General features: G+C 38.9%; 2 protein-coding genes across 9 annotated transcripts; both read right to left on the bottom strand.

The window, feature by feature from the left end:
* Positions 1 to 1573: 1573 nt before the first annotated feature.
* LOC135115056 (peptidyl-prolyl cis-trans isomerase FKBP4-like) lies at positions 1574 to 17463 on the bottom strand. Of its 8 annotated transcripts, XM_064031530.1 has the most exons (13): positions 17160 to 17463; positions 13476 to 13626; positions 11916 to 12034; positions 8860 to 8940; positions 8210 to 8354; positions 7759 to 7901; positions 7439 to 7559; positions 6946 to 7103; positions 6407 to 6648; positions 5292 to 5362; positions 3901 to 4070; positions 3423 to 3611; positions 1574 to 2538 (listed from the first exon to the last, which is right to left on the bottom strand). In XM_064031530.1, exons 4-13 carry the CDS (start codon positions 8920 to 8922, stop codon positions 2464 to 2466), a joined length of 1377 nt encoding a protein of 458 aa, XP_063887600.1. In that variant the 5' UTR covers positions 8923 to 8940; positions 11916 to 12034; positions 13476 to 13626; positions 17160 to 17463; the 3' UTR covers positions 1574 to 2463. The 8 variants fall into 8 exon arrangements, with proteins under 8 accessions (XP_063887600.1, XP_063887598.1, XP_063887604.1 ...); XM_064031528.1 differs by lacking the exon at positions 11916 to 12034; XM_064031534.1 differs by lacking the exon at positions 5292 to 5362 and having other exon boundaries at positions 6408 to 6648; positions 17160 to 17461.
* Positions 17464 to 17890: 427 nt separating this feature from the next.
* On the bottom strand, positions 17891 to 23069 carry LOC135115133 (ionotropic receptor 21a-like). Its single transcript, XM_064031632.1, has 6 exons — positions 22987 to 23069; positions 22674 to 22822; positions 20481 to 20737; positions 20060 to 20197; positions 19578 to 19764; positions 17891 to 18278 (listed from the first exon to the last, which is right to left on the bottom strand). The coding sequence occupies exons 3-6, from the start codon at positions 20714 to 20716 to the stop codon at positions 18021 to 18023; spliced, it is 819 nt and encodes a 272-aa protein (XP_063887702.1). The 5' UTR covers positions 20717 to 20737; positions 22674 to 22822; positions 22987 to 23069; the 3' UTR covers positions 17891 to 18020.
* Between the last annotated feature and the right edge of the window lie 3722 nt (positions 23070 to 26791).

The raw sequence follows: 26791 nt of genomic DNA on the forward strand, positions 1-26791 counted from the left end.
ATCTATAATCCAGCATGGAAAGAACCAAGGCAGTATGTGGGTGAAGAAGGGTCTTTTGGTCAATACCTCAAGGCATATCGGATAAAGTGTGCAGAAGTTGGAGGTGTTGGAGGGTGGTTGCCTTAATGGAAGTGATCTGATCTTTCCATGTCAGTTGTGAGTCAAAAGTCAGACCAAGGAATTTTCCAGTTCAGTGTTGGTTAAAAGGTATGTTATACAATGTAAGGGAAGATAGGAATACTCTGTGGGATCAAAAAAAGACAGAAGAATTTTGTAGGAAAGAACTGTAATGAATAAACATTACATTGTTCACAAATTATTCTACCTACATTATCCAACTACTCTAATCTGTCATTATATTCAATGGTGTTCTTGTCCTATCTAGTCCCTGTCTATCATAGCATTTTCAATCTACCATTGCTCCTCCTCCAGTTATAAAAATACTATTATGGTAGACCTAGTTATGCAAATACTCTAATTGCAATCATGATTTAACAACACAAATCTACCATCACGAGTATCATGCTTAAACTAATTTTGAAGATCTAATTGAACTTACCTGTAATTTCTATATGTGGTCATATCAGACGAGGGACAGCATGTTACACATGAACTGGTCCAATATTCAGGATCAAGTTGTATGGAGTGGAGGGAATGGAGCATCCTGAAACCATGTATTAAGGTTAGTTATTCAATAAATCTGATACTGATGAATCACTGAATTTTTTTGATAGATCCTGATAGGCTTGGATGGCTTGTATTAACGTGGTAGCCCTTTCCATTAGAAATTGCCATTATAGTTTTACAGATGCTATTTTCCGATCCCTTAATGAACTAGTGATTTATGTTTATAGAAATCTTTACACAAATCGACAAATCAAAATTTACCAGATATAAAACTTTAATGTGATATAATATAATCAATATATTCATCATCTTAAGGCAGAAGCCTAATAGTCCACACTTGGATATGGTGATCATGAGGACCTAAACTCAAATCCTACCTCAAGCCGTTAGTTTTTCAAGCTATTGTCAAGTGCCAAAAGAATACCCACATGCATCCTATCAAATAAAAAAATGTCTGAATCATGTACAACAGAAACCATAACACAATTTAAAGAATAAACCACGATCATCATGTTCTATTATTCCAATGCAGAACAATACACTACCTTAACTCTATCTACCTGCTGACACCATCCTATAGCAAAACTTTCATGTTCATAAAAACCCTTACCTGGCCTTCTTCCTTTAAGTTGGTTACTCTAGCACCTCATACTCCACACTCATGACAGTAGACCGAGTTCACATAAAATCAGTGGATCTTGAATATTTTTGTAAAATTAGGCAATGCTTGCAAAGTAATCAAAATTACAACCAATGACCACAGATATCTTCCTCAGATTTCAAATTCAGTTGGTTTCTTCCTTCTCTACTGAAACAAAGCACTATGATTCATTAGATTAGTTGAGCATTTTTCTAAGTGGCCCATAGCATTGTCTCCACTTAAGAAATCCAATCAGCATGACCTATTTCATGCTGCCCCATAGAAGTTGTCAAACAAAATACTGTCTTTCTCAAGGGGATAGTTGGTGTCATCACAGTCTTTATTAAGAGCAAAATGCTAAACAATAAAAATTTAAAAATAACAAATCTACAGTAACAATCACAATGTAACTTGAAACAATTCAGACTACAACTGTTCAGTCTGCCGACACCACAAACATCAATTTAAAAATCAATGGTTTATCTAGTAACATTGTCAGTAGTGAATAGTTCAAATATAGATCAAAATTAGTCACCTAAAACAGTGGCACATACTAGACTTCTGTTTCATCCAAATGAAATAGTAACTTGTCCTGCATGAAATGTATCAGAGTTCCTTCAGACATAAATGCATGGTACCTATGATATAATGCCTTGCTGTTTGTTTTAAACTTGACATTCATTAGTCTTCAAGTTTGTTTCCCTCTAATATATCTAGCACTGTTAGTAGTTTTCAAAAGTATCAAAATTCAAACATTAAGATCCCTTTGCACAGCTACCATGGTACAATTACAAACTTCCATAGGAATGAAAAATTGTCCACACAATCACCGTAGATCTTGCTGGATACTTATCAAAATAAATAATTCCACAATACATAATTATAAAACAGGATTACAAAAAATCTCTACCCACAATTTGATCAATCATATTCAGCAAAAGCATGTGAACATAAAAATGAATAAGCCTGCACACATGTCAAAATTTAATAACCTGCACATAACTACAGAACAACAAACTTCCCTTCCACTGGGAACTGAGGGAAATGGATCTTGGGTTTGCTTTCATAAGAGAGTAAGACATGGCCAATTCAAATTTCACATTTACACCAGAAATTTTTAATACACACTTTCCTTTATTCTGCTGACCACATTAACATAGAAGGCAAACATAATCCAGGAATCAGCAAGAAGTCAGTTAGCAAACTACTTCTGGCTTTTCTTCAGACTTCTTTTCTTCAGTGGTATCCACCTTGGCCTCAGCCTTCTTTTTCTGCAAATATAAATCAAGATTTCATTGAAATGTAGGGTAGATACAGAAATGAGTAGACTTGGGCATTGCAAAGTGTCATGGAATTTCTTCCTGGTAAATTATGCTCAAGGATATTTGAGCTGCCCATAGTGATGGTTTCACTGTCTTTGCTAAGTTAACTAGCATCTTAAGTGAGAAAGGAATATTGGACATATGCAGAGCCCACCAGTGTTTTGCAGTACAAACAAAGGAATTTGGTCACTTGGACTGCTCAGTCCCAAGCAGGTTCAGATTTCAGAGTTGATTTACCCTAAGGTTTTATTACCAAAATACTTACTTTGAATTATACATACCTAATAATAATAATAATAATAATAATAATAATAATAACAATAATAATAATAATAATAATAATAATAATAATAATTTAACAAAAAAGGACATCTGTCCATCTAAGAAATTTTTACATCTGGATACTGGATACTGCACTCACGCTCCATTGAAAAAGATCATTTAAAGATTCTTAAGCAGGTTCCAAATTATAATTATTCATAAGGCCAATGTAAGAATATTGTGATCTTTGGAGGGCACATCAACAAAAGGTGAAGAGATGCAGGTATATGGACAATCTATCTGGGAAATCCACTTCAAAAATTTCTGAAACAGTTCAGGTTTCCTCATCATCTGGAGAAATAATGAAACCAGAAAACATTGTAAAGATGAACTAATCAATAAGACAAAAAACAAAACAAAGTTGTAATCAGTAAGATAAAAACAAAACAAAGTTGTATTTGTAGATCATGAAACATTACGAGCTCAATTCAATGAAAAAAAATAATTAAAGTAAAAATAACAGGAAAATAGATACAAAATCAAATGATAGAAAGAAATGGTGTAGAGCATACCTCCATATCTTGCTTTGCAAACTTTTCAAACATTCCACCATAGATCTGCTTTTCTCTCAGTTTGTCTGCCTTGATTTTTTGTGTACAGATCATCAGCTGCTGTTTGGCTGCTTTGTTGTTTTGCTCAAGATTAAGACAAGACTGAAAATCCTTCTGTGCCAGTATAGGATCACCCATGCTCAGGTGGGCCTGGAATCAAAGATCACCGTCAGTTACTACAGAAATAGCAAGAATTTCTAGCTTCATTCAAACAACAGATAGTCTAGTTCTGCTTTTATGAATGAGTTGAATTAATTTTGTAATGTGCATGGCTGATGTATTTCTAGACATTTCAATTTCCACTAAAAAGTAAAATAGTTTCAAACTGCTTCCAGGTTAAAGTAAAATGTTCAAAACTGTAAATACCTGGAACAGCTAATGAGCACACTATCATAATTCATCACAAAGGATAAGATTAGGATACTTGAAATAGTCTTACCTGGCCTCTTCTGAAATATGCTTTCACACTATTGGAATCCATGCCAACTGCCTTGGTGGCATGCTCCAGGACAGAGGAGTAATCTTTTAGCTTCAAATACACCATGGAGAGATTGAGATGTCCTGCTAGTAGGACACTTTGACTTTCTGCTTTCTTCTCATCATCCAAACCTAAAACATTATTTGGAGTTTATCATCACAATGTTCTAAAAAGACAGAAACAAGGTCAAACAAGACATAAGGATTTTCCAATTAATTTCCTTTAAGAGTAGAGGAAAGCTGAATATTTTGGAGAGAGAGAGAGAGAGAGAGAGAGAGAGAGAGAGAGAGAGAGAGAGAGAGAGAGAGAGAGAGAGAGAGAGAGAGAGAGAGAGAGAGAGAGAGAGAGAGAGAGAGAGAGAGAGAGAGAGAGAGAGAGAGAGAGAGAGAGAGAGAGAGAGAGAGAATGTAAAGGGGTGGGGGCAATGAATGTCTTCCCATTTGTAAGGAACACCCCATTCCTGCCATCAAGCATCAAGAAGCATAACCCACAAAACTAACAACTGGGTATGTTGTGAAAGTAACAGCAGCATAAGAATGGAACAAATATGCCTTAATTTGCAGCCAAAATCATTATTACAACCTATGCTTTATGAAGTGAGTCTTGCACAGTGGCAATGTTGTGGAAAGCAAATAATATAATCTGATTGTAGGACATATGTGACCAACAAAGGCTAGTAAATATGCTTGATAATGTGTAAAAATGTCACAGAGAAATAAAGTGATGGTGTCTGAAAGGAGAAAGTAAATAGGACAATTTTTTATTGTCCACAAGTAAAAAAAAAATAAATAAATAAAAAAAAATGCTCAAGAGAATATCAAACTAGGCTATACAGAGAAAATGGAGGAGGTTATAAATTTACATTTTTCAGTTCAATCCTGTGCAACCATGGAACTACAGGTGTAATAAGAGAAGGCCATGCAAGCTAGGAAAGTGGTTGGATCACTAGAGTGTATGATGGAACAAAAGGCAGCAGCCATGATAGAAAAAAACAGGACTGAGATGAAATAACAGTACCAACAGTCAACTTTCAAGTACTAGAATGGACAGAATCTGCTAAACTGAAGTTGTTGGTTTCCAAACAAGAGTAGATATAAATTTTTGCCTCAGCCCAACATTAAACTGAGGCTTTAATATCATGACATTGTTTTTAAAATAATTAACATAACTATATAACAATAGAACAACCTGAGGATGTACTTATATGAAGCATCAATGCTACTTCCAAAATTACATCTTAAATTGTTTTTCAGTATGATTTATAAAACCAACAGCAAATAGTTGAGTGCAGTTGCCATACTGTAAATTTTTGATGAAGTAAACTTGTGTCATACTCCTATCTAAAGTACTACCCTTGGTGTTGGCTTCACTGCTGGCTTCCTCCCCTGAGTCACTGCCGTCCTCAGAAGAAGTGGAGTCGGTGCCCACAGAGGAAAGAGTGGCACTTGATAATTATTCTACTTAACTCAGTGTGACTGGAGGCTTATACTCCTAAAATAAGACTCAGCAAATTTAACATCAAAGGAAGTCCAACTATAAACACCCATCTGTATTACTTTTATCTGTTATGTTTAACTGGTTTCATGAAAAAAGATGTTTTCATTCTTTTTTCTTTTTTACTTCTCAAACTCCATATTGTCAGCAACACAAGGATTTAGATTCATATATTTTACTTACCTTTTATAGGAACCATGTTTGTAAAGTACACTCTAAACTTAGTACTACTAATGTCATCAACTAAGTACCATCTGGCTGGCTGAGTGAACCAACATAATCATGCTTTGCTAAAGATGCAAGAGGGAGTATAAGGTTTCCATAATACACACAAAAAGTTTGAAGCTATTGTCAGGAAGGCTACAATTCACTTAAAAAGTTGCAGAACTAAGATTTGTAAGCTCAATATTTGGTGCACCATAATCACTGGCAGACAGCCTGGCTACACACTCAGCAGCTGAGTTGGAGAAATACTACCATTGTATTCTCTGCTCACTGTAAAAGCTAACCAAAAGAAACAGAGCAGGGAGATTTGGAAACATTTCATGTTTAATCCAACAATAAGACAAGCCATAATGCTTTGCCATGGCTATCACTATTTAAGAGGATCTCAGTTTGGTATATAAGCTAACTGATAAATTGAAATTTTAGATGAAGTTGAATATATATAGAGGCTTTTCTTGTCGAACCATACAATATATAACTGAATCTTCCTGAAAATCCAATGCAATCATGAAATTCAGTTACTCATACAAATATTGGGAAAACTGAAATGCAAAAAATCTGTCAACTAACTAGGATTTCATTCCTGTGCATCTATGATTTTATTGTTGACAGTCATTAGTAAAATTTAGCTGTGCATTCACTTTTCACTCCAAAAATGAGTCACCTCTCAATGATATACCTAGCAAGCAGCAAACCTGACAGACACTATAATACATATCAATGCAAGCAGTAGGTGGTCTGTGGCTTACCAGCATCATATTCCAGCAGATCAATAATCTTTTTGTATTGTTTCACTGCAAGTTTGTATTTTTCTGCCTTCAGGAACTGTGTCCCTCTCTCTTTGCAAGTCTTGGCTTGCTCAATCTTTTCTGCTTGATCCATTTCCCAAGACTCCTTGGCCTTCTCAAAACTACACAGCTCAGCCTCATATTCCACTGAGGCACCAGGTGGTACCCCAAGGGAAGGGTTTCCTTCAGCTCCAAAGGCATACTGCATCAGGGAACAGTAAAGAAAGTAGAAAACACTAAAAGATAATTCTAAATACTATCACAGGCATAATTACTTACATCATAATATTTTTCAGTCAATGTAATTCATACAATGAATGAGATAATTTACTATTCCGGATTCTTTAGCATATAGGACAATATTTCAAACTAAGGTGGTGTTTATGTATTGCTTTGGGCCAAAATACTGAATTTAACATTGCAGAATGATGATGATAAGGTAGATGATGAAAGATATAGCTTTATATCAAACAAGATACATGAAAGAGAAAGAAAATACCTTTGGTGAAAGCTTTATGACAGACTTTTCACTTTTCTTGAATTTTTCAAGGGCAGTTTCCAAACCTTCAGGAATGTTGTATTCAGAACCTTCACCAAGAGGAAACTTTACGTCTCTCTCATCAAACACTGTTCCATTGACTCGACCAATGATGTGCACTAGAAAATACAAAACACAAAAACATATTAAAAGTTTCCTCTGTTCCATTCAGAAACAATTGTTGAGAATCCTTGCAATCTGCACCAGATGTGAGATTAGAGATTCCTGACATGGTTGTCAGCTGAAGAAATTTGGAAAAGCTTAGGACAGATTCAATAAAACAATGTCTGAACTCTAAGATACAAGTAAGAATGGTATATTACAAGAAGTATAAATCACCACTCTAAGGCTTCATTTCTATTATGTCCATTATTATTCTTATTCCTTAGCCTATGTAATTGAAGCCTAAAAGTAAAGAGAGAGACTAAAATGAAGACTACTGCTCTTTACTCACCATTCAACATGGCACCATCATTAGGTGTCTGGTAGCCCTCTCCTGCAGTGACATTTCTGCGGATGATGCCACCATCTTTCTTCTGGCTCAAGTCTTCTCCGTGCCATTCAAACAGCTCAACCTATCTCATTAAAGGTGAGATAGTGAAACATGTTAATTTCTTTAATTTGTCTGATGAAAAATTATCATACACATGGCCCTGACTCTCAGTTGTTAAGCTTGTAAGTTCTAATTCTCCTGTCTTTAATATGTGTAGATTAATACACTACTGGAAAAAATTCAAGGCAATCACTCCTCCATTTGAGAAAATGCTGTCTCACCTCAAAAACAAGTGTGGCATTGGCTGGGATTTTGGGTGGGCTGCCCTGTTCCCCATAGGCATAATCACTCCTGCATGTCAGCCTGGCCAGCTCCCCCTTCTTCATTGAGGCCACACCAAGATCCCAGGCCTTGATCACTTCACCTGCAGTTCAACTGTATATTAACACCAAATATACAGCATGACAAATATTCCCACAAATATTCATCAATACAATACCACTTTAAAGCCACAATGACAACAATACTGGGCATTGGAGGGAATGTGGGTGTGGTGAGTGGCACAAGTGCATGTGTATGTGGCATGGTGAACTGTGCTGTACACAAGACTTAAATTGCAGGCAACTCATGAAAAACTGAATCCAAATGTATTTCCCTTCTGGTGCCGATCTGCAAATGTTGAAGATAACCCTGTTGAGGGTTGGTTGTACTTGTGTAATGCATTTTTCTTACCTTTGCCTAAAGTGAAGGAAAAACGTTCTCCTCTGTCTCGACTAGAATCAAACTTGGACCCATCTTCCAGGAGGGTGCCTACATAGTGCACATATACCTTGTCACCATGCAATGGCCCCTCTTCTCCTTCTCCAGATTGCAACACCTGCAAATTTAAAGATGTGAAGTTGACATCCTTGTTACCTGTTGTGTATTAAGCTTTTTTCAGTGAAGTTCTGAATGCTTTTATTTTTTTTGTTATATAAAGTCTTCATATGAATATTAAAGATTCTTAGATATACTGAAAAGAAGATTCAAAGATTCTATATGTAAATTCCCAAACTCTTTGTTGGAAATGGTATAAAAAATCTTCTATCACAAAACAAGTTAATTGAATGTTTATGAAAATCTCACACAACTACTTTTCAAAACTTATTTTTATGAATGACACTCCTCCAAACAGTTCACAAATTAGTAGAACAGCTATAACTAAAAATGCACAGTGATGAAAATGAATAACCTATCACCAAAATATCCCACTACAATACAGTATCATATTATAGCCATGCCATTAACACCCACTCTCAGTATTAATACAAGAGAGTAGGTAGTGAAACAAGAACCTTTACTGCATGATGCACTAGGACTCCACCAACTATTAATTAACTCACCTCCTTCAGCACTCCTCCATCCTTGTTGGGAGTGATGTCAACTGCCGCCTGCTCTCCTGCCATGTCTCACTTTTCTGAATCCTGAGAATTACAAGTATGGATATTAAAGGATATCCACAACACCTTCAAGTTCAACTATAGCAAATACTTTGTTTTGGTCTCCTGGATCCTTCCAGAATAGTATCAAATGCCACACAAGTGAAATTAGCTGCAATGATTCAGTCTTTGCCACATAACTGTTACATTCAAATTTAACAGAACATCATAACCTCCTAGCCATAAGGTCTCTTGCCCTCTTTTTGGTTCTAGCTTGCATCCAGGGCAGACCTCCCCACTCCTACCTTCTGTGCTAATCCACATGGTCTACCCAGCACTCCCAACCCTCCAGCAGACATGTTGAGTGGGAACAGAGGAAATGAACAACAGTGACTGGCTACAATGCCAGGCAGGCAGACATGGGGAGTGACAAGCCTTCTCCTATCTAAGCACATTTAGTGGCAACTACAGTGGCTTGGAGCTAGCAGCAGTCACAGTGGCAGCAACCGCAGTCACCAGTTTTCCCATAAATGAGACCTTAATCACCATCACCGCCTCATGAGGCCACTTGACCCCTATCTGCTGGGGTGATGCCTGCCATCTCTTTGAGGGACACCAGAACCAGCATTCAGGCACCTTCCTTTACCTACCACCATCTGCCAATCCACAGCTAAGCATTTCCAGGTTCTCATGTCTCCTGTTAGGGGTTAGGCAGTTCCTCCCCCTCCTGGTCATCATCCAAAGCAGGGCAGAATAGTTAGATAGGATCATCCCTCCTCAGCCTCAGTGCTTCGGGCTTCCTACCCAACCATAATCTATTTATTTATATTTTTGTACTTTTTTTTGTAAAGCACACTACTAAAATCACCAACTCATTATTTTCTCATCACCTCCCCCTTGGCAGTGATACTTATGATTTGGTTGTCTGGTTGTTGTTTTGTTAGTCACTGGTCATTATCTACACATCATTGGACAATTCCTGATATGAGACCAGGCAACCTGGCTCAGTGGAATGGGGCAAAATGAGGCATCTGCAAAGATTTTTCATTTTACCACACTACTTCAAAATATAAGTAATCTATGTATTTTTACCATGGCCTCCAACAGTGGTTGAAAGCACCAAAATAAAAATTTTTTTCAAAGGGCAAAGAAAACATAAAATAAAATAAAATAAAATAAAAAGGGAAAATGTCTCCAAACCTTGAATGCAAATCAACTTGAATGCAAAATAAGGCAAAAATCCCTAATTTATCTACAAAGCAGGGATATAATTCAAATTCAAAATTAAAATTAAAATAGAAAAGGGCAAAATCCCCAAAGTAAGAAAAACCATAACCCTCAAACTTTGCCTTACAAGTTTTTGTCGTGCTGTACGTTGCTCCACTGTAGAGCCTCTGAGTTTGTCTGTAATACTGTATTTTATTTTTCTCAGCTTACCACTGGGCTAGACTGTGTAGTGTTCTGCTATGTGTCAATTTGGACCTATCATGCTGGCATATATCAAATTCCTTGCCCATGGAACAACAACAATTCTTATCTGTCTTACTGGATAGATCCTTTTATTCTGAGTATGCTGAACCCCATATACATATATTGGAAATTTAATATAACACCGCTAGCAATTTTTGTAATCTTATCTGTACTGCACCCAGACTACTGCCAAGAGCACCACACCACCCCGCTTGACATTATATTGTCAACTGTCCACTGAGTAATGCTGGGTGTGTTTATACATGCATGCTGCACTGCACTTGATGAATTTGGCTTATCATAGCACTTTAATTCATTAGAGAAGGAAGATACAGCCTGAATTTGAATCAGTTAGAGGAAGATGTCTTTGTGCAGTGAATGTACTTCTCATTTTTTTTTTTTTTTTTATGTAGGAAGGACACTGGCCAAGGGCAACAAAAATCCAATAAAAAAAAATGCCCACTGAAATGCCAGTCCCATAAAAGGGTCAAAGCAGTAGTAAAAAATTGATGAATAAGTGTCTTGAAACCTCCCTCTTGAAGGAATTCAAGTCATAGGAAGGTGGAAATACAGAAGCAGGCAGGGAGTTCCAGAGTTTACCAGCAAGTATTGCCCAATGTCACTACTGACTTTTTTGTGTAAAGTCTTCTGCCACAAGTGTGAAGTGCCAGAAAGGCAAGGTCAAAATGAATGAAGTGCTGCCCCATCAGGACAGTATTTTTTTTTTTTTTAAAGAATAATTCATGGGTAGATTAGGTTAGTTAGGTTAGATTAGGTTTGGTTAAGTTTAGTTTGGTTAGGTTAGTTTAGGTTTAGTAAGGTTAGGCTAGCTTTGGTTTAGTTAGATAGATTAAATCTGATTTAACATGTTACATGTTAAATCAAATTTGACCTACCCTAACTAAACCAAAGCTAGCCTAACCTAACTAAACTGTCCCATGACGTGAGATCAGTAAAACATTCCATAGTGAGTGATCAAAGTGTGTAGTTGTGAACAGAATTAGGTATTTTGCATTAAATGCTTACTTGTTCTTTTCGCAAATTGTTGCTTTCCAAGGGGAGAGTGGGGGAAACAGTGATATTATCATGTGTGTGTTATCTGTGAAGAAAAATACTTTTTCTGGTCAATTTCAAAGTGTTTTGTATTAATCTGTTAGTTGCTTTCATTACAAATTAGTAGTTCTTGGGGGTAAAAAATAAATAAATGTATCAATCTCAACAAATATTATCATTATTATTATATATATGTATATTCACCATTTCATATATCCATCCCACATGCGTGTGTTCATATTCATCCCACATGTGCCCATGGCCAGCCAGTCTATTCTATTTTAACCTTTCTCCTCCTTCTCTACCTCTCAAGGAAATTTCACACCCAGTTCCAGACTTTAGGGGAAACACCTGTGTTCACTCCAAGTCTTCCTTCCTGGTCATTGGCTAAAATAATGAACCCTCTCATTGGCTTTTTCACTTCATTTCCTGGCATCTCAATGATTATTTCTTCTCCCCAAAAACCAAAACATGATCCACTTAGCTCAGATAATTACAGCCGACATGGTAGTGAGCTCTCAGTCAGTCAGTCCCTGTCCGAGAGTTCAGAGTCAGTCACCCAATCACGGGCAGTCAGTCTTGGCCTCTCAATCAGTTCCACTCAGTCACTGTCAGTCTTAAGAGACAATGCTCAGTCATCATTTCATATCACTCCAGAGAGAGAGAACAATCAATTGTCATGTTATAATCTTGTCTCGAATCAAGTGTGTACATTTTCTACTATCAAATCAAGAACTTTCATCATCATGTCTTTAACTCACACACATCAACTATATCAACCTACTACCCACGGTCCTCCATGCTACAACACTACCAAGCCCACTACTGGTGGTCCTCCACACTACCAACACACCAAGCTCCTCATCTGATCCAGCAGTGGCAGGTACATCATCTAAACTCAGAACAGTAGTAATGAAGAGGAGAGGTAAAACATATTCAATACAAGTGGTGGAGATCAATCCTGTCCCTTCATCAAATAATCTAGGTGGTGACTGCATCAAATATTAGAACATAGATATAAAAAAAAACTGATTTGGGGAGGAAATGATTAGCAAATTAATTTAAACTCACTGAAATCTGCCAGAAAAATATTTCCAACCACCAACTTGAAACAGACAAAAAATTTAATATTTATCTTCATATTGAGATATCTTTTATCTTTATTTGTTTCCTCAGGTTCTGCTCTACCAATAAGTGGTGCTCTACAAAGCCTCCAATATTTTATGAAATAAAACAACATAAATGTGACTATACAGTAAATATATTTACTTACTAATTAAAACATTTAACACATGTTCACAGCCTATCATACAATAAAAAGTTTGTTATATAATAAAACTTAATTATACATAATAAAACAATTATATGAATATTAATTACAGACAGTAGAAACAGTTAAAATAAGATTAATAGTAATATAAAATACAAATATGTAAAGTAAGTGATATGATTCACATGTTAATGTAATATAGGCATATATAAAAGAATGACATTCAAATACTTACACACACACACACCTCTGACCTGCTATGTTTAAGCTTCAGTTACCTTCTCTCTTCTAACTCCTTCCCTATTAATCATAACCCTTTATTCCTATTTCTTGAGTCATCAGTTATAAATGATGCTTTTTAGTCTGCACACACCACCACACCCCACACCACAACATTTCATACTCTACCACACACACCGCACACCACACACACTACCCCCACACCACACCACAAACCACTCATTCAACACAGCACACCACACCATTCATTCAACAAACACCACTATTCAGCGCACACAACACACCACATCCCACCACCACACATCATTCACCACAACACACCACTCACCTCAACTCACTCAGCAGTCATTCAGCACACACACATCACACCACACCCAACCACACTCACCACCACACGAGAGAGAGATCTAGAAAGGCCTCCAGCAAACTAACCTAACCATCCAATTCTGGAACATCTGTTAAATCAGGAATATAAAGCAGCCTTATGAAGTTATTTAATAAGACCTGCAGTACACCTGACCATACAACACAAAATATCAGTTCTCACCCGCGTAGTTCCGGCGTATAATACAAAAGGCTTCAGAAGGCTACTGGAGATGCCACGCGCCGCCTCCTCACTCCTCCTCACGTCCTCAGTGGCAACTGGCAGTGCTTCCACAGCGGGGAATTCGAATTCTTTAAAACAGTTGCCAGATTTCCTTAAACCAAAAAATTAAATTTCCTTGCAAATTTCCTGAACATGAATTTTCTCCCCCTCCTTCTCAAAAATATGTTTATAGTTTATATTTATGATCTTAGATATTCACCTCTAATCACTGATAATGTTAGGTTATAAAGCAGAGCTTTCACTTTTATATTAAGGCTGGTTCAAGCAATATATGGATTATTAATATCACAAAAAAAAAAAAAAAAAAAAAACGCGAAAAACAACGGCATTTACGACTGGCACTCTCTGATCACCACATACTTATACACCATATTTATTTATTCATTTATTAATTTATTTTCAATAAATAAACACAATGCTAATTTTCTTTAATCCTCCTTCCCGTTCTCTCCTCCTAAGGCGTCAGCAACTCCCTTTTTCCATCCCGTTCCACTGTGTGTGTGTGTGTGTGTGTGTGTGTGTGTTAAGCTATTTCTATAGTCATAAATGTTCTTTGAAAGAAATTCCCTAACGGAGCCGGTTTTCCTTAGATTTCTTTAGATTTTCGCATTTCCTTAAAAATTTCCTCGAGACACGATTTTTTTTTTTTTTTTTTTTTTTGAAGTAAGGCCATTTCCTTGACAGTGGAAACAATGAACTGCCTGTCTCAAGTTTTCTATTCTCCTATTTTGACAGGAGAGAACGCCGCACTGCTGCACCGTCTCTGCCTCAGCCCTCACCCCTTCACAGACCCATTACAACCTTCCCTATACCCTTCACACACACACACACACACTACAACCCTAACACACCCTCCACACCTGCTACATCTTTTCTAACACCCCTATACATCACAAATCCCAACAACTACTCACCCCCTCACAGATTCACTACAGCCTTTCCTACATCCCCCCAAACACACAACACACACACACAAGGGAATTTTTCCTCCCGGCTGGTTCCACCTACCCGGAATTGCCGGCAGATTTTAGCCGAAAGCGTTCATACAGTCGAGAGCAGTCGCTGGCCCGCTGCATCAAAACATAAACAATCAATACTGAGCCCTCCTCCAACGAGCTGGCTGCTGTAACTATGATTTTATTGTGCTTCAAGAAAAAGCAAAAGAAAAAAAACGGTTGTGGACTCGTTCCAGGCTAGCGAGAAGGAATACAAGTAGGGTTTAACACAAATTCTAGCGAGAACTCAGCAGCAACAGCAGCAAAAGCAGCAGCAACAACAATAATAATAATATTAATAGTAGTAGTAGTAGTAGTAGTAGTAGTAGTAGTAGTAGTAGTAGTAGTAGTAGTAGTAGTAGTAGCAGCAGCAGCAGCAGCAGCAGCAGCAGCAGCAGCAGCAGCAGCAGCAGCAGCAGTAGTAGTAGTAGTAGTAGTAGTAGTAGCAGTAGTAGTAGCAGTATTAGAAGTAGTAGTAGTAGTAGTAGTAGTAGTAGTAGTAGTAGTAGTAGTAGTAGTAGTAGTAGTAGTAGTAGTAGTAGTAGTAGCAGCAGGGTTGGGTTCGATTACATTACAATATCCTAACACACACACACACACACACACACACACATGCTGGAGAGAGGAAGGAAGGTGAGGTAAAGGGGAGAGAGATGACCCAAGATTAGGGAGGGGGACGGGGCAGAGAAGAGCAGGTTGGGGAGGGTGACCTGTCTTGGAGAAGCGACACACACACACACACACACACACACACACACACACTGCATAAGCATATGTACAACGAAAGACAAGGCAACACACACACACACACACACTGCATCACCATCTGTACAACGAAAGATAAGGCAACACACACACACACACACACACACACACACACACACACTGCATAACAATCTGTACAACGAAAGACAAAGCAACACACACTGCATCACCATCTGTACAACGAAAAATAAGGCAACATACACACACACACACACACACACACACACACACACCTTGAAGTACCTTGAAAAAAAAAACACTGAATATTTACTGGGAGGGAACGGAAGGGAGTTAGGGAAGGTACCACTCTGATAACGTCACGGCTGGGGGGTTGATGACGTCACAGCGACCGTTTTTTACGTACGTATTTCATTTTGAAAATGACCCCTCTAAAAAACGCAGGTAGACAGGAATGCTTTATAAATTCAGACTTGCCACACATTTTAACTAATGCCACAAATAACAACACATTTAAAAACGCAGTAGTATTAAAGACATTTAAAAAGAAGTATCTGGAAACTGTTGGAACGTTCACCCCATTTAAAATCGTTCAAATGTCCACCCATTCTGGCTTAAACATAACGGAAAACACTTTAAAAAATCTGCACTATTTTCTAAAACCATTTAAAGTGAGCTACAAGCACAAATAAAAAATCTACCGAAAAAAAATTCAATATTATTGGAAGTTGAACACGAATAAAAACAAGTGTACGGTGCATGCATTTCACTGAGCGGGACGGCAACACACTTAAAAAAACACCAACTATTTTTTAAAACCAACAAGAACCTAGTACAGGCTGAAATAAAAAATCTAGTTTTGGGACCGTAAAAAAATACGCCGAAAACGGCCCTCTTATTTACACAAAAAACAACGCCAAAATCACCACTTTTCACGCAACACACGCGCTCAAATAACTTAAAAAACAACGAAATATTTTTACAAACCATAAAATCTTAGCTACAAGCCGAAATAAAATACTTAGGAAATAAAAAAAAAATATTGGAACCGGAGGGGGCTGGGGAGCCTTATCCAAGATGGCGGTGGGGGGCCAGTGGAGGGGACGACCAACCCTTCTCACTCATTTAAACCCTCGCCAAACTTAAACTAAGTAATGGCATGTATATCTAACGAGCGGATATTAAAGCTTGGTCATGTGGCTCCGCTTTGCGACAGTATTGGTTTAAACACTCACAGATAAGATAGATAATGGCTGATAAATAGAGACGACCCAGATTGTTTTACATTTTCATTAAGTTAAATTTTACGGTTTTTAGCAATGAGAGGAGGCTGACACAGGGATATATTGTGCTGGAGGTTAGGTGAGATGCGATAAAATGAGTTAAAACCGTGGATTGTTCAGTTATTCATTAAAAAGTTACGTTAAGTTACCTAAATTTATTCATTAAAAAGTTACGTTAAGTTACCTGGTTTTATTATAGTTTAAGCCATTACACATTACGTGGTAATAACCTACCTCATTTTGTTCTTCTCACTATTCACATCATTTCTAATGATTACACTACTTGTCGGAAATAAATAACAACGCCACAATAGGCCTGGGAATGCACAGCGCTCTCAACTTTTTCTAAGTCCACAGGTAAACATAAATGGTGTATTGTTGCCTGAACTTCAGTTGTTAGGTTAGGTTAGGTTAGGTTAGGGTTTTATTATAGTTTAAGCCATTACACACTACGTGGTAATAACCTACCTCATTTTGTTCTTCTCACTATTCACATCATTTCTAATGATTACACTACTTGTCGGAAATTAATAATAACGCCGTGGGCCGTGGGTAGAGATTGGGGACATTGGCTTAAACTATAAATTTACCAGTTACCTAAATTTATTCTAACACTTCCTGACCTTAACTTCCCTGTGGTGGTGATGGTGGTGGTGGTGGTGATGTACCTTCCTGCCTCCTCGTCACTATGGCTGGCTGTCTAGCACCTTCTCACAGCCAAACTTTTCTTTATTTTGCTTGTTTTCACCCACTGCTGCCTTAGGTTGTCCACTGCTAGAGCCCCCGCCTTCCTCATTACCAACTAAAGAAGGTTTAACTCATGGGTAAGCCTTGGCAGCCACTGTGTAGGCGTGGTTACACACACAAAAAAACACACAAATTCTGTCAGGCTGGGAGTTGAAACAGACGCGTACTAACACCACCCATAGACGCGACACACTAACTGGTTAACTAGTCAGACAGCAGCAGTCAGCGTTGCCAGATTGTTTTGGCCATATTATCGTACTACACAGGTTGAAATTATTGTACTTCTGGTAAAATTATAGTACATATGTAATTATTCCAAATATTATGCAAAATTGTCACTTTCCAAATACAGCAGAATTTAGGTTATATATATATATATATATATATATATATATATATATATATATATATATATATATATATATATATATATATATATATATATATATATATATATATAGAGAGAGAGAGAGAGAGAGAGAGAGAGAGAGAGAGAGAGAGAGAGAGAGAGAGAGAGAGAGAGAGAGAGAGAGAGAGAGAGAGAGAGAGAAGAAGCGTTTCTCTCTTTCTCTCTCTCTCTCTCTACTTAATCTGACCTCGGAAATTCCTTTAGAAATCATGAGATATCGTCACTTAATATCACTATGCATTTACGTCTCTGCATTTAGCTGGTATAGTTGATAAGTGAGTGACTGAGTGACAGGAAGAAAAGTCTACTCTTGCAGGTGAGTAGTAGGTCAGGGCCGCCTAGGAGTCACCACCAGCTCCCCCAGGAAAGCCCCACCACCCACCAGGATTCCCAGCAACAGGATCCAGAAGGCACCTTGTACGTGACTCAAACTTAGAGGTTTTGGAAGGATGTTAGACTGGTCATTGTTTGCATCCTCCTCTTGGTTCCTCTTTTCAGAATTGATCTTTTGGTGTTTCTTTCTCAGACGGATCTCCTGCCAAGCCTCACGTAGCATATCGTCCATGAACTTTTCCTTGAGGCCACTCTGGGGGAAAAAATAAGAAAGAAAGGAAAGTGGTAGCCATTCAAATGTGTTTAAATCATAATGTAAAATGGTTCAGCCAATTGACCGCCCTACCCAAGGCTCGCTCCAAATTCATGGCTTTTCATAACATATCAAGCAGGCCTCATGAATAATTAATGTACTGAGAATGTGTGTAGTAGGAGTTTCGCCGCTAATTGGATAGATAAAATAAGTAGATATATTCTCAGAAACTCATTTTATTGACATTTCCATACTTTTTTCTTATTCATCTCCTGTTCCTCTTCCTTCTCTTCTTCCTCCTCTTCCTACTTAATTTGCAAGGAAGATAAGTGAATAAGTTGAGGACTCGTAGCATACGCCATAAGGCAACCTCGATTCATTATTCACATCAACCGCTGTAACCTCGTTTCATGAAGCACCCATCATTTCCTTTCCCAGTATTGTCTTGTCTCATGCTGTTTGTAAGTGACAAGTTCGTGCGTTGCATTGCGTGCATCCACAAGTATGTAGAAACCAACATATTCTGAAACACCTCTGCCCCACACTTCCACAACTTTCAAAATGCTCTAGTTGAAGCTATTTAGATTTTTAAGGGCGTTTTTATGGTTCTAGTGACAGATTAATAAAATCTTTACATGATTAAACGGAGAAGCAGTCTTGGGAATTCGGCTAATAATATTTGTGGCCTATGAAGATAGTCGTCATGAGAGAGCAAAGCGTTTCAGAATACGGGCCTACGTAAGATTATCAAAATGTATGCAGTAATTATCCCCCATCGACATTATCATCCCAATTAGCACTTTACGTCTCATGCTAGATGTAGAAGAACTAATATGAAGATAGCGAAACACGTAACCTAATAAACAGATAGTCACACAACACGAGTATTGGCATGTATCTTACACCATAAGTCTTCGCTGTCATATTTCCGATACTTTGTACACACGTGACTACGTACAATGGACACTGGTATATTTATTCTACGAATGTCTATATGCTGTCTGGGACACAGAAACAATCATGGGCCTTGACATGTTGAGAGATTGCTTGAATAAATATTACAGGAGCGTCTCTTTGGGATTAGGCCAATAACGAAACGATAGCTAATCCTTGAAAATTAAATATTTGTAAAAAAAAAAAAAACTATCTGACACAAACATGAATAGCATAATAAAGAAATTTTTGAAAATAATATCCTAATAATATACGCAGAACCATAGACTCCTTTATACCTTCATGGTAAACGTTCTGTACATCCTATATCACAGTGGTAGGGGAAGGTAACAGCCTGCCACTCACCTGAATAACGAGGCGCAGGGCACGGTCCATGGCGGGCTTGTAGGGTGCGTCGTGGGGCATGATCCAGGCGGAATGGTGAGGGAACACATTTTGGCGGGCCACGTACAGGCGCGGGGACCCGTCGGGTGCCGTGAAGTGCTCAGCAATCAGCAGCATGGTGCCGTATCGCTCGCTGAAGAACGCCTTCCTACAGAGAAAGGACCGTATTCTGAAACACTTCCGCGCCACACCTTCGTTACATTCAAAAAGCTCTAGTTGAAGTTACACGGGTTCTTAAACATGTTTTTACAGTTCTAGGGATAGATTAACGTGATTTCAATATTATTAGCAGTGGAAACACTCTCAAGAATCAAATTAATAATCTCTGTGGCCTTTGAAAATAGTCGTGGTGGGAGAACTAAAAAAAAAAAAAATTCAAGTAAAGCCTTTGGAAATTAGTGAAGGTGCGACGTGAAAAGTGTCTCAATACAGGCTATACTGACCTGTGTTCCGAGATGTGCTGCAGCCCCTCCAACTCTGTGGTCACTGTGTCTATCCTGCTGGTGATGCTTCTGTAGGCGGGAATGTGCGACTCCTTAAGGTACGCCTGGAATTTGGAGGACTTTTGAAGAAACAGTGACCTGCGGAGAGAGAGAGAGAGAGAGAGAGAGAGAGAGAGAGAGAGAGAGAGAGAGAGAGAGAGAGAGAGAGAGAGAGAGAGAGTTGTTTAATTCCGTGACTAACACTGGCGATAACATTTAAAAAGCGCATGGTAATAAAAACAGATGCTCTCCTATTCCTTACATAATCAGTAACTCTCTTGCCATCACTACAACTACGATATCTGATTTCGTTTAGTCTGTCTCGGGGACTTCGCCTTCACATTATCAATCAATCAACCAAATGCCCATAACAATTACGCACCTCACATTAGCCCTGGCAAGCTCCTCCACGTTTTCCGGGCGATCTGGATACTTTGGTATGGAAAGGAAGGCGATGAGATTGCTCTTGTACCCAGTGGTGATGACTAAGCCGAGTATCAGCCATATCAGCATCACCATTCTCACTGCTGTCCTCTCAGGTTTTAGCAGCCGCGAGTCTTGTCCGAGTAGCATTCCCACTGTCTCCAGCACCGTGGACCGATTCTTCAGTGTCCTCATCTCGTCATTCACATGAAAAATCTGTTAGAGAAATGCGAAGTACCAATGTAAGGAACTGGTATGAGTTTGACTTTGAAAGAACGAAGAGGAGCGTTTGGGAGATATGAAAGGGTGGACAAGGATACGATAAAAAAGACAAATGTGAGAAAAGAAACAGGATGATGTGAGAATAGGACAAATGTAGTTAATTGGACACACGAGAGAATGAAAAATAACCGTTTCACTGCAATATATTACATTTTGCAGCACCAAAAATCACGGTGTAAAATCTCTTCAAGCACCATAAGATAAAATAGGAATGAAAAATAATGGAATCTCCAGTGTGTAGCCAGTATGTCTAGATATAACTATTGCACACGAAGAAGTACCTCTCTGGATTTGCGATTAAAGAAAGATGTGTCATTAACATTGAAAGGGTTAATACGAAGACATCCCAGCATTCACGACACGTCACGTACCAAATACACAATACAGGAGACAGCAGTAGTGGAGACGAGGACAGAGAACCACACCCAGGGCCCCAGTGGGTAATAAACACTGTGCCACTGGGGCTGAATGGAGGGCATGGCCATGCTAAAGCTGAAAGAGGATCGCTCGATGAAGTAGGAAGGATCACCCGCCGCCAGAACTTGGGGAATGACAACAATACGCATAACTAACATCATGACGCGGTTCCTTTGCACTGCCGCCAGGCTCTGAGATGAGGAGGAGAGAGAACGGGAAAGGAGTTGAAAGCTTGTTGAAATTTTCCTGTTGAGACTGCGAAAAAGAAGAAGGAAAAAAAAAAAAGATGATAAACAGGAAATCCCACTATTATATGTCAACATTCTCAAATATATAGAGAGGTAGATGAATGTAATGGACTCAGTACAGGAAAAAAAGAAGATAAATAAAGAATTGTAATGTTACATATATCAACGTTCTTAAATAGACTGGTAGATTGGTTCTAAGAGAGAGAGAGAGAGAGAGAGAGAGAGAGAGAGAGACTACAAGAAGACCGATATTCACCTCACTAACACCGCTACTCTCATACATGTGGAAGGTAAAGTTGAGAACCCGCGCCATGCATTTCAAGATGAGGCACTCCCGACCTGAGTATCTGTGCCAGCTGTCGACGGCGCGCGGGTTCACCACTTTCCAGAACGGACGCATCATACCGGACGTTACTGGAATCTTAGCGCCCTGGAAGCTACAGAAGAAACACGGCAGGATGTAAACAGAAGATAAACGGAAACTATATATGAAACACGGCAGAAACTAAACAAAAGATATACGGAGAGGACGATTGAATGACTGATTGACTGACTGACTGACTGACTGGTTGATTTCAGACGTCACTGCATAGTCAAGAAGTACTAGACAAAGAAATAGCAAAAAGAAAGTTAGTCATTTTATAGAGCGACAAGAAATACAAGAGAAAATAAGATGAAGACTTCGATGTCAGAATGAGGAAAGAACACCTCACAAGATATATTGAATAAGATTAAATAAAACAGTTTAAGACGAAAGGACCGTATGAGATGACAATGTCACATAAATAACGCACTCAAAATAGAAACAGTACTAACTTTGGAAATTTGTCAGGGTAAGAGCTGCAGGGTGTGCGTAAAATGAGATAATGACACATGAATACCGCACTTAGAATAGAAACCACGTACTAACTTTGAAAATTTGTCAGGAAAGAGGTTTAGGGTGTCGCCTGGTTGTGTGAGGTCGCCCGTGGCTGACCATTGCGCCACGCTCTTCACTCGTGGCCCTCCAGCGGTATAGGGAAGATGAACCAACACGGTGCCTCTACGTGGGTAAACAAAACCTGTTTATGTGTGTACGTGAGATATCCATGTATATTTTCTTTAATTAATCGTCCTTTCTCTCTCTCTTTCTCAGTCTCTCGTATCCTTGACACCACAGCCACTACAATAATGTACACCACCGCTTCATTCACCACCACACGTACCTTCCAGCGGCGGGCTCCAGGTTAAGCAGGGCTGTGTTCATCATTGAGAAAGTCCAGTGTCGCTGTAGGAGTTGGTGCGCCTCAAAGGTCGGTAAAGCAGTGACCACCAGCAGCCGCGTCTCCCACCCCAGAAGGCGGCTCGCGCGACTCTGAAGACGCGAGGAGAGAATGAATGCATGGGTGATCTAAAGGATGGGCTGACGAAGGGAAAGTCTGTACGAGGAATGGAAAGTTGGGAAGAGACTAAGTAAGAGTTTCATACAGGGACTGGAGTCTGTTTCTCTATTGCAAGTGGAGGTACCGGAGTGTTTACCTGGCGAGCGAAGGCGATGAGGAAGGAAGGATCGTCACTCGCCACCACCACCGCCACACACCACGCGCGCCGCCGCATCTGAGGGAGAAATGAATAAGGAAAGATAGAAAAACCAATCTGGACATTGATCATCTTCCCGCCGCCATGGAAAACACACAAACAAAAAAAATAATAAATAAATAAATAAATAAATACATAAATAAATATATAAAAGCTATTATAATAAACAAATAAAAAAAATTGTAATAGATAAATAAAGATAAAATAAATAAATAGGTAAATAAAAACAACTAAAATAAAATTAAATAGATAAAATAAACAAAAAAAATATTAGTACGAACAATAAGATGAATAAACAAAAAAAAGATAAAGAGATAAATACCAAAAATACGAAAAAAATATAGTATAAAATAAATTGATAAAAAATATATATAAAAAAACATGCACTCTACCTTTGTGGCCTCCGTCAACACCTTCGGCAGGAGAGGAGTAGTTACCTTGCCACCCACTAGCAGCAACCTCACCGCCCACGTGTCCCTGAGCACCTGACACGCGGCGAAGGGAAAGAGAAGGCAATGCTGGTATAACAGTGGTACAACAGCAAAGGATGGGAGTCACAAAGGAAGATGGAAAGGATAGAAACACCTGGAGGAGACTCGTACAGTACATGGCGCCGACCCCTCTCTCTAGCCTAGGCAAACGGCGAATAAAGACTGATTCCTTCATCGTGTATATCATTGTTTATAAATAAAGCACCATATTTTTAGCACGAAATATAAATAAACACCGTCTTGAGATATATACAAGATCTCCACATTCACACAGCATTAAATACATCCATCAAAACATAACAAATATAAAGTTTACTAGACTATGCATTCGTACCTGAAGGAGGGAGTGTTGGATGAAGGCAGAGTCCGTCAGAAGAACCAAAGAACAACGAGAGGCCAAGGTCTTCTCCAAAACAGCCTTCGTCGCAGCTCCCCAAGCACTCCTCGTTTGCGCCTCCCCATCCTCTGTGACTAAAGGGAGAAGGAAAGAGAAATAGATAAGACTAAGTAAATAACTGACTAGCTATGTAACAAAAGGAAGAGGAAATAGATAAATAAAGCTACTAATTCATTCCCCAAACATTTCTCGTCTGCAATTACCCAGTCTCTGTGACTAAAGGGAGAACAAATAGACGAATAAAATTAACTAAACTAAGTGAGAGAAAAAATGAGAACTACAACTATTTCCTTTTATTTTCTTTCCTTTTTCTCTTCTTGTTATGTCTTAGATCTGGTACTGAAGATCTAACCATTTATGAATCATTGTAATTAAGTAACTTACCAGCACGACGGGAAAGAGGGTGCGTGAAGACGTGAGGGAAGGAGTGAGACAACAATCCACACACCACCACCACCACCACCACCGCGAAGCGAGTCATTAATGCGGTGAAAGTTGAGAGCGAAGTGGCGGGAGACGTGGTAATGAAGACAACACGTACCAGCCACTAGCCAAATGAAGAAGTGAAGAGAGCAGAAGTGAGATGAGATGTTTGGTCACACTGTAAGAAAAGAAGACCAGGAACCGATTAAAAGAGCTTGGAGAAAACCAGATGGGGGAAGAAAATCGAGGGGAAGACAGAGTAATAAGAAGGAATAGGCTGAGAGTCACAGAGGAGGATGCAATGGACAGAAACAACTGGAAGAGACTCGTATATAACGCCAATTCCTCACTCTACGGAAACGACGAGAGAAGTCGATCCAAGTGACGTGTTAGCAAGAGCAAGGCATTGATTGGTTCTTGAGTAGCTGAGAGGACCACCGCAGCTTCTGATTGGTAGAGTGAACGAAAAGATCTGCTCCATGATTGGCTAAAGGGCTAAAAAGTTGTTACTGAGGTGATGAGAGTGTGGTTCAGTTGCGACTATATTTGCGGTGGTATTATTTGGATGTCTGAACTGTTTCTATGACCTTGCAGCTGCTGATATACTTAAATGGTTTGATATTTATAAGTTACTTTTATTTTATTGTGTGTGTGTGTGTGTGTGTGTGTGTGTGTGTGTGTGTGTTGTCACTTTGCCTTATATACAGCCACTATTCCCTCCATAAATATATATTACCTAAAGAAAACGTATACTCCAAACAAAATACAAAATAACACGCCTTTCTCCTTCATCACCATCACGAGTAAGGAGGAAATGTCCGCTGTATGAGATTAATTTTCCGGGTATTTCCTTGAATGATAGTTGAGTCAAGGGCTCTTATTCTGAAACGCTCCGCTCTCTCACCACGGCTATTTTCAGAAGCCGCAGAGATGATTAGCCGGGTTCTCACGAGTGTTCCTGACGTTCATAATATAGAAAACTTGTTGATCTGTCACCAGAATCATAAAAAAAAAAAAAAAAAAAAAAAATACCCTTAAAACCTGTGAAACTTCAACTATGACTTTTGAATGAAGTGGAGGTGCTGCGCAGAAATGCGCAGTTCAAGATCCCCTCCAAGACTCTCAAACACGTTATGTCGTCTCGCCTGTCAAAGCAATAAGGACAATTTTCTGAGGGTGGCCCCTTACGTACTAGATTCTCTTTTTAGATTGCGTGGGGATAATAACAAGGGCGGCTGGCATGTGATGGGCGTGATAGAGGTGGTGGGCGATAGAGATGAAGGGCGTGATAGAGGTGATCGGCGTGACATTATCAACACATTTTTTAAAAGCCACGGAGATTTTTAGTCGGGTTCTCATAAGCATTTCTCTTACTGATGATGCAGAATCCTGAATCAAATATAACTAGAATACGAAAATATCCCTGAAAACCCTAGTTATGTACTACTGAAAAAACTGTAACTTGGCATAAGCTTGAGTGATGAAAACGGAAAAAAAAAAAATGTTCACCTGAGGATTAACATTTTTCTATGCCGTCAAAATGGTTCACCTGTTTTCTTTTTATCCTTTTTTCATGCATTTCTTATATCATGTTGAGTTTTCCAGTAGTAGGTCCACAAGAACCTGTCAATAGTAATCACGAGAAGGTGCCTGAATGTTTGATAATACGGTCCATAAGTAAACAAAGTGGCGCAAATTTATCAATTTATATCAAGCCATGACGTCTTCAGTAGCGGAGCGTGATAATGGCTTCTTACCCTTCCCGACTCCATACCCCCTACATTGGCGCCTCACAGCTGACGGGGACAGGAACAAGGAATTTTCTGTCACGATAGGTCATAACAAGTGGCGCCTTATTGCACTTATAAACTAATTACTCTAATGCATTAAGGACTGGACATTGAATGAAGTATAAGGTAAAGAAAGGCTACGTAATATGACATGAGAACACAGGAAAAGGTTTGGCGCAAGAATTTTCATCAGTCCTACACGTGGCAGTCCCTGTATGAAATATTCCTTCCTGTTTCCACTGTCATCCTCACTCATAAATGTGTCTACTCCTTCTTTAAAGCTCCCTAATGACTCAGCACTAACAACCTGATAACTGAGTGTGTGCAGTAAAGAGAGCGAGTCATGTAGCAGGGAATGTACTGATGCTGGGACAGTTCACTGGCCCGTCACACGGGTGTCTGTGCGATCTGTCTGCGCTAAGTAAAGGAGAGAATACGCATGTTTTTTTTTTTTTTTTTTTTTCTGAAGGTGAACGATGTGTGTGTGTGTGTGTGTGTGTATGTGTGTGTGTGTTGCCTTGTCTGGGCTGCCCCTGTGGGATTGCCGGCTATATTTTCAAGGCATGTAAATAAATCAGACTTTTCTCCGATAACAGGTCACCATTTTCTGCCATGGATGATGGTGTTACTTTATTTTCATGCTC

The sequence above is a fragment of the Scylla paramamosain genome, chromosome 28, assembly GCF_035594125.1.
Source record: "Scylla paramamosain isolate STU-SP2022 chromosome 28, ASM3559412v1, whole genome shotgun sequence".
Lineage (NCBI taxonomy): Eukaryota > Metazoa > Arthropoda > Malacostraca > Decapoda > Portunidae > Scylla > Scylla paramamosain.